At 48.6% G+C, this 8387-nt stretch overlaps 1 protein-coding gene across 2 annotated transcripts in view; it reads left to right on the top strand.

Annotated features, from left to right (window-relative positions):
* The window catches only part of UNC93B1 (unc-93 homolog B1, TLR signaling regulator), a 42723-nt gene extending 38997 nt beyond the window's left edge, over positions 1-3726 (top strand). For both annotated transcript variants that reach the window (XM_066588103.1, XM_066588104.1), the window contains exon 12: positions 1962-3726. In XM_066588103.1, coding sequence (XP_066444200.1) covers positions 1962-2276 — 315 coding nt within the window. In that variant the 3' untranslated portion in view covers positions 2277-3726. The remainder of the gene's footprint in view (positions 1-1961) is intronic.
* Positions 3727-8387: the final 4661 nt, after the last annotated feature.

The raw sequence follows: 8387 nt of genomic DNA on the forward strand, positions 1-8387 counted from the left end.
ACACTCCCAACTGGACAGAAGAATAGTGCGCATTAAATGCCCTCCTCACTCCTCACCCAATCAGATAGTTGGCACTCCTCAGTGAGGCAGTCAGTGTCTATATATCCAATGCAGTGAGCCATCACAGTTATAGGCAATTCTACAATACAAAATGTTATTAAACTTCTGACACGGACGAACTCACATAAAATAGTCAAACTAAATCTCTCTGGTGGCGCTGTGCGAATATCCGCCAGACATGCCTGAACCCAAAAAGAAGTATTGGTGTTGGGCTCGCTGCTTTATGACAGTCTAGGGCAGTGATGGCGAACCTTTTAGAGACCGAGTGCCCAAACTGCAACCCAAAACCCACCTGTTTACTGCAAAGTGCCAACAGGTCGGGGGCGGGGCTTATCACCACGTATGATTTTACCCTCACCGTTCTAAAAAGGAGCGGGCCACTTCAAAATAGACCGGGTGCAGATTTTGGCTGCTTTTTGGATGCGGTAATACTGCAGAACATCCTCAGCGGAAACTTCTGTGGAAAATTTTGCAGCATTTCCGCATCCAAAAAGCAGTCAAAATCTGCACCCTGTCTATTGTGAAACAGCCCTGCCCATTTCCACCACATGTAAATCTACCCCAGCTATAATAGTGCCCCCCCTCCGCTCCCAGCAGTAATAGTGCCCCCCCAGCGGCCCCAGCGATAGTGAACCCTCCCACAGCGGCCCCAACGATAATATAACAGCGACCCCCTGTACAGCAGCCCCCAGTATGACAGCGATATCGCAAAGCGGTCCCCAGTATGACAGCGACATCCCACAGTGGCCCCTCAGCGATAATAGTGACCCCCACCCCAGTGATAATAGTGACCCCACCCCAGCAATAATAGTGACTCCCCCACCACAGCGATAATAGTAACACCCCCACCCCAGCGATAATAGTGACCCCAAGCAGCCCCTGCGATAATTGTGACTCCCACCTCCCAGTGATAATAGTGACCCCCATCCCACAGCGGCCCCAACGGTAATAGTGACCCCCACCCCACAGTGGTATTAGTGACCCCCACCCACAGCGTCCCCGGGGGTAATAGTGACCCCCACCCCACAGGGGCCCCAGCGGTATTAGTGACCGCCACTCCACAGGGGCCCCAGCGGTATTAGTGACTGCCACCCCACAGGGGCCCCAGCGGTATTCGTGACTGCCACCCCACAGGGGCCCCAGCGGTATTCGTGACTGCCACCCCACAGGGGCCCCAGCGGTATTAGTGACCGCCACCCCATAGGGGCCCCAGCGGTATTAGTGACCGCCACCCCACAGGGGCCCCAGCGGTATTAGTGACCCCCACCCCACAGCGGCCCTAGCGATAATAGTGACCCCCCCAGGTGGTCCTAGCTATATTAGTGACCCCCCCCAGTATAATAGTGACAAGCCCCCCAGTATAACAGTGACACCCCACAGTGGCCCCCAGTGCAATAGTGACACCCCATAGCGGCAGAAGTGGGGAAGAAGAAGTTAATATACAGCACCCGGCACACACTGTGACGTCAGTGTGCTGCTGGACGCCGCCTCCTCCTACTCTCGCGGAACCTAAGAGGAGAAGTCGGGGGAGGAGGATTCCGGCTGCACTCTGACGTCACAGAGTGCACCGCGATCAGACGGCTAGCAATGCTCTGAGTGAATATTGGCAGGTGAGCCGTGGCCCTGCCGGTATTCACTAGTGGTGAGCGGTTGATGGCGGCGCGTGCCAGTAGGGAGGGCTCTGCATGCTGCCTCTGGCACGCGTGCCATAGGTTCGCCACCACTGGTCTAGAGTTTGCACAGAGTATTTAGAAAGATAAATAATGTATCTAACGGACTCCATGTTTGCTATAAAATAACAGCGCAGCATGCTGTCTGCGAGGGATGTTCTCACAATCTACAGGGAACATGGCCTAATTAATAGCCAGAGTAATCTGTAGTCTGATCTCTTGCCTCTCTAGGCCAAACTGGGATTAGTGCTGGCCTCTGCCTTGATATCTGTCCTCTCATACCTATGGATGGAGCACAAGATTAATCTCAAGGTGCCACATCGAATCCCGAAGATTCCTTCCCCACGCCACAAAATCAGAGGCTATCGATACCTGGAAGAAGAGAACTCTGATGAGTCTGACTCTGAAGAGGAGGAAAACGACAGTGAAGCAGACAGGGGCGAAAGATCAGCAAGTGACGAGGAGGACTATAGAGAGCAGCCGCTTCAGAGGCGGAGAAGGCACAAAAAGGGGAGCTGCTACGAGCAGGCGGTGGAGGAGGAGTGATCTAGGCCAACGTTGGCATACAAGTTGGACATTAACATTTCCGCCAAATGTGCATACTGAATTTTTTTTTTACCTCCATGTTTCTCAAATGTGGCATTTATAGAGCAGCTTTATAGAAGAATCAACCTAGTTGGGTTACGGACACAATGATTGCTTTGTAATTTTTTTAATTTTTAGTGTTTAGGATTTTTGATAGCAATAAAACTCAAGGAAGGAAAGGAGAGTGAGGTTGGCGTAGGGCATAAAGAAATTATTCTGGGCACACATCAGAGGCAGCCGTGTAATGTGACCATGTCTGAGCTGTACCCTCCCCTTCAATGTGGGATATAGGCTGAAGGTTTTCAAAGGTAGGACAGGATTAAGGCTGGTTTCCTGGTGGGGATGGGTACAAGCAAAAGTCTATGGGTTCCACTTGGTCTGGACTGGTTATATAAAGGGTTTATCTAAATAATGGAAGCACCTAGAATGAGAAGTGTCACCTACTGTAGGGGTTGCCATTATTTTGATAAACCCCTGTAAGTCTAGTGATATCAATCCAGATGTGAATCCCCTTTAAGGCACGACACCCAGACTTAACTCAAATGTTGGCTTACTAATATCATCGAGGTACTCACAGATGCATGTGAGATACATAGAGGCATGGCGTATGCTAAACAGGGCCGTGCTCACATCAAGAGGATGCAGGCAAGTAACTACATGGACGAAACCAAAGGCATCAGTAAAGTCATTGAATCTCTACTTCATTGGTATATGAGGGGGGTTGTAGGGTTCTAGTAGATCAGTAATTGCAGTTACAGGATAGTCTGCAGATGTAGGGTATCGGGTTCAAATGAGGACTTGGGGAGAAAAAGGCCATACAGATATCCCATCCCCCCCAACCAGGGTAAATGACAGGGCTTTATGGGAGAATGATGGCATTATGGAGATAATGTATTAACATGAAGAGATATCCACTAAAGACTTCTTGACTGGTCTCTGAAAAAATGTTCTTAAAGTTTCTCTAAGTATTTCAATAGGGGGCTGACTTTTAATGGAGGTTTCCTTTTATTCTTCCTTTATTAATAAACTTTGTCTTGATAATAGCAGAAAGATAATTGCGCCGTAGAGGTGTCTAGTGGCCAACAAGCTCTACAAGCGGAAGAAGAGGTCACTGCACACAAGGAGCCTCCGAGAGCCTCTTATAGGCCAAGGGGGGGAACCACTTTTAGGGCCTCCGGTGACAAGACTCTTCATCTTATCACCACAACTCTCATCGTTACCGATCTGCCTGAGATGGAACTGCAGGGCGGGTTTTACAGCAAAATGCCAATTTCTCCTGGGGGTGCAGGAGGGTTTTGTTGTTTTTTTCTTGACTTTTTTTACAGAGTATATTTGAATAGATTTTATATTTTCTTTTTAATGAGATTTTGCTATTCAACAGTATAAATAAAACTTATTTCTATGTGCCTTATTTCAGAATTCGTTTTTCCCTCTTTGATAATTTATAACTAGAGATGAGCGAGCACCAAAATGCTCGGGTGCTCGTTGCTCGAGTCGAACTTTCCGCGATGCTCGAGGGTTCGTTTCGAGTAACGAACCCCATTGAAGTCAATGGGCGACTCGAGCATTTTTGTATATTGCCGATGCTCTCTAAGGTTTTCATTGGTGAAAATCTGCATAACCCAAGAAAGTGATGGAAACGACAGATACGGATAGGGCAGGCGAGGGGCTACATGTTGGGCTGCATTTCAGGCTCCCAGGTCCCACTATTAAGCCACAATAGTGGCAAGAGTGGGCCCCCCCCCCCCCCTCCCAACAATTTTTACTTTGGACAAACCCTCATTAGCAAGGCACACCTTAGCTAAGCACCACACTACCTCCAACTAAGCACAGTCACTGCCTTCGGGACACACCTCTGCCTCTTCTCCTGGGTTACATGCTGCCCAACCCCCCCGCACGACCCAGCGCCACACCGCACACAAAAGTGTCCCTGCGCAGCCTTCAGCTGCCCTCATGCCACACGCTGGCCTCATAGCCACACCACCCTCATGTCTATTTATAAGTGCGTCTGTCATGAGGAGGAACCGCAGGCACACACTGCAGAGGGTTGGCACGGCTAGGCAGCGACCCTCTTTAAAAGGGCGGGGCAATAGCCCACAATACTGTACAGCAGCAATGAGAAATCCAATCCTGTGCCACCTCCGTTAGGAGCTGCAAACGTGGGCATAGCAATGGGGAATCCATGTGCCACACAGTATTCATTCTGTCAAGGTGTCGCATAGCTCAATCCACACTGCAAGGGGAAAGCCGTCAGCGCTCTGCCCCCTACCCAAGTCAGTCAGTGTCTTTGTGCCAGACAGGTCAAACACCGCGATGGGAACTAAGTGGGCACCAACAGCATAGGTGGGTCCTAGGAAACCCAAGACATGAACCAAAAATTGATCTGAGCGGCCAAACATGGCAGACTTGCACCGCGCCCACGACATAGGCCTCGGCCCACAGATTCAGCAATCCTAGGCAGGAAGCGGACTTTCACTGCACCCAGGACATAGGCCTCTGCACAAACCCTCAGCAATCGCGGGCCTACAGCGGACTCCAATGCTAGCGTAGCTGTGAACATCTCATTAGCGCTGTATTGCTCCTGTAGTTTGTCCCAATGCAGTGCCCCGGATAGTAGAGCTAACGTCAGATGAAATACAGGTGGGCTTCGGCCCACAATGCATGCCCCAGACTGGGGTTCTTTATAAGTAGACACAGGCAGGTACAACTCCGTGTGGACCGACAGCATGGGTGGCTCCCAGGAAGCCACCGGCGGTACATAAATAAATCCCATTGCATTGCCCTGCACAGCTGAGGTAACGTCAGATTAAATACAGGTGGGCTTCGGCCCACACTGCATGCCCCAGTCAGACTGAGGTTTTTTTATAAATACACACAAGCAGGTACAACTCCCCTATGTGAAGTCCCTGTGGACTCACAGCATGGGTGGCTCCCTGGAACCCACCGGCGGTACATAAGTATATCCCATTGCAGTGCCCTGCTCGGCAGAGCTAACGTCAGATTACATACAGGTGGGCTTCGGCCCACACTGCATGCCCCAGTCAGACTGGGTAATTTTTTTTTGGGCCATGTACGTGGAACACCACGATGGGAACACTTATTGCACCCATAGTATACACCGACCCCTGTAATACTCCTGTAGCTAAGGTATACGCACACCCCACTAACAGTTATGTTGCAGAAGTCTAGGGAGACCCTATTAACACTTCTGTAGTTACAGTATAGACGGACCCCAGTAACATTTCAGTAGCTGCAGTATAGGCAGAGCACAGTATCAGTTACATTTCAGTAGTAACAGTATCGACAGACCCCTGTAACATTTCAGTAGCTGCAGTATAGGCAGAGCCCAGTATCAGTTACATTTCAGTAGTAACAGTATAGACAGACCTCTGTAACATTTCCGTAACAGCAGGATAGGCATAGCCCAGTATTAGTGGGATTTCAGTAGTAACAGTATAGGCAGATTGACAACACCTATGTGGAAAAGCTAGTATTTTCTAAGACAAGAGAGGGGCATTTGATTGCAATGAAAAGGATACTCAAGGTACTGAAAGTCTGCACTCCTTCTCATCTCAAGCTGAAATATGGAAAGGCTTCATTCATATGGTTTCTGTTGTCCATTTCAAAGTGTTAGCAAATAGCAATCCAAGTTTCCGGCTGCTACCATGCAAGCATCTTTCTTAGGAATTACCAAAGATGACCACAAGTAAAGGCCTCATCATCGGTCAGTCCAAAATCATTCAGGGAGTATGTGGTTCTCAGCTGGCCTGCTTCCATTTAGGGTCGGTACCTGCTGCCACTCAGTCCCTTGCCCTGCAGGGATGGTGTGTTCTATAGTCACCTGCATTCTGACCTCAGCTGTACGCTTATCTTTGGACTTAGCGTACCAACAAGTTTTAAGCCACCAATGCTCTACCAGTCAGCTGAAAGCTTCAGCTAGGGATAATGGAATACTACCGCGGTTGTATTTAGTTGGTTTTCAGGATGTGGCCAGGATTAAGTGGGCCGTGGCGGGGGGGGTGGTGGGGGGCTTTCTTATTGTGTCGTTTAAGGACCACTGCGAAAGCATTTGCCAAGAATATTTTCATTGTTGGAGGAGGAGGAGGGGGATGACTTTGAGGCAGTACGTGTCCTGTCCCCGTGTCCGTGGTTATATGCACCTTACCAGTAACCGCGTTGGTGGGAAAGTGGTCACGACTGTGGACCTATTAGCGCGGTTTTATTTAGTTGGTTTTCAGAATATGGCCAGGATTAAGTGGGCCGTGGCGGGGGGGGGGGGCTCTCTTATTGTATCGTTTAAGGTGAAATTCTTGGACTGCCGCCAGACGGACCACTGCGAAAGCATTTGCCAAGAATGTTTTCATTGTTGGAGGAGGAGGGGGATGTCTTTGAGGCAGTACGTGTCCAGTCCCCGTGTCCGTGGTTATATGCACCTTACCAGTAACCGCGTTGGTGGGAAAGTGGTCGCGACTGTGGACCTATTAGCGCGGTTTTATTTAGTTGGTTTTCGGAATGTGGGCAGGATGAAATGTGGAGTGTGGATATAGTAGCGCGGTTTTATTTAGTTGGTTTTCGGAATGTGGCCAGGATAAAGTGGGCCGTGGTGGGGGGCTCTCTTATTGTATCGTTTAAGATGAAATTCTTGGACTGCTGCCAGACAGACCACTGCGAAAGCATTTGCCAATAATGTTTTCATTGTTGGAGGAGGAGGAGGGGGATGTCTTTGAGGCAGTACGTGTCCTGTCCCAGTGGTTACATGCATCTTACCAGTAACCGTGTCGCTGAAAAATTGTCGCACCTGGGGACCTAATAGCGCGGCCTCGCCACCATCATGTCTTTGGCAAGCCTCTGTTTCCACAACCCTGTAACATAACAGTAGCAGCAGTATAGGCAGAGCCGAGAATTAGTAACATTTCATTGGCAACAGTAGGGACAGACCCCACTAACATTTCAGTGGTATAAGTATACACAGACCCCAGTAACAGTTCAGTAGTATAAGTCTAGACAGACCCCAGTAACATTTCAGTTCCAGCAGTGTAGACAACCCCAGTAACATTTCAGTAGTATCAGTTGCGACATGCCCCAGTAACATTTCAGTTCCAGCAGTGCAGACAGACCCCAGTAACATTTCAGTTCCAGCAGTGCGGACAGACCCCAGTAACATTTCAGTTCCAGCAGTGCAGACAGACCCCTGTAACATTTTAGTAGTATCATTAGGGACAGGCCCCAGTAACATTTCAGTTCCAGCAGTGCAGACAGACCCCAGTAAAATTTCAGTAGTAGTAACAGCATAGACACACCCCTTTAACATTTCCGTTGTAGCAGTGTAGGCTGAGCCCAGTAACATTTCATTTGCAGTAGTATTGCCAGAGTGCAGTAACTTTTCAGTTGTAGTAACAGTATAGACAGACCCCAGTAACATTTACGTTGAAGCAGTATGGGCAAAGCTGCAGATTCATATTTCCCTTGCAGCAGTGTAGGGAGAGTATTTTTTTTTTAACATTTCAGTAGTAGCAGTATAGTCAGACCCCAGTAACATTTACGTAGAAGCAGTATGGGCAAAGCAGCAGAAAAACATTTCCCTTGCAGCAGTGTAGGGAGAGCAAAGTATTTGTAACATTTCAGTAGTAGCAGTATAGACAGGCCCCAGTAACATTTACGTAGAAGCAGTATGGGCAAAGCAGCAGAAAAACATTTCCCTGGCAGCAGTGTAGGGAGAGCTTAGTATTTGTAACATTTCAGTAGAAGCAGTATAGACAGGCCCCAGTAACATTTACATAGAAGCAGTATGGGCAAAGCTGCAGAAAAACATTTCCCTGGCAGCAGTGTAGGGAGAGCATAGTATTTGTAACATTTCAGTAGTAGCAGTATAGACAGGCCCCAGTAACATTTACGTAGAAGCAGTATGGACAGAGCCCACTATTAGTTACATTTCTGTTATAGCAGTATAGACATGCCCCACTAACATTTCTGTTGAAGCAGTATGGGCAGAGCCCAGTATTAGTAAAATTACAGTAGTAACAGTATACACCAACCAAGGTAACATTTCAGGAGCAGAAGTATCCACAGACT

Source organism: Eleutherodactylus coqui, chromosome 13 (assembly GCF_035609145.1).
Source record: "Eleutherodactylus coqui strain aEleCoq1 chromosome 13, aEleCoq1.hap1, whole genome shotgun sequence".
Taxonomy (NCBI): Eukaryota; Metazoa; Chordata; class Amphibia; order Anura; family Eleutherodactylidae; genus Eleutherodactylus; species Eleutherodactylus coqui.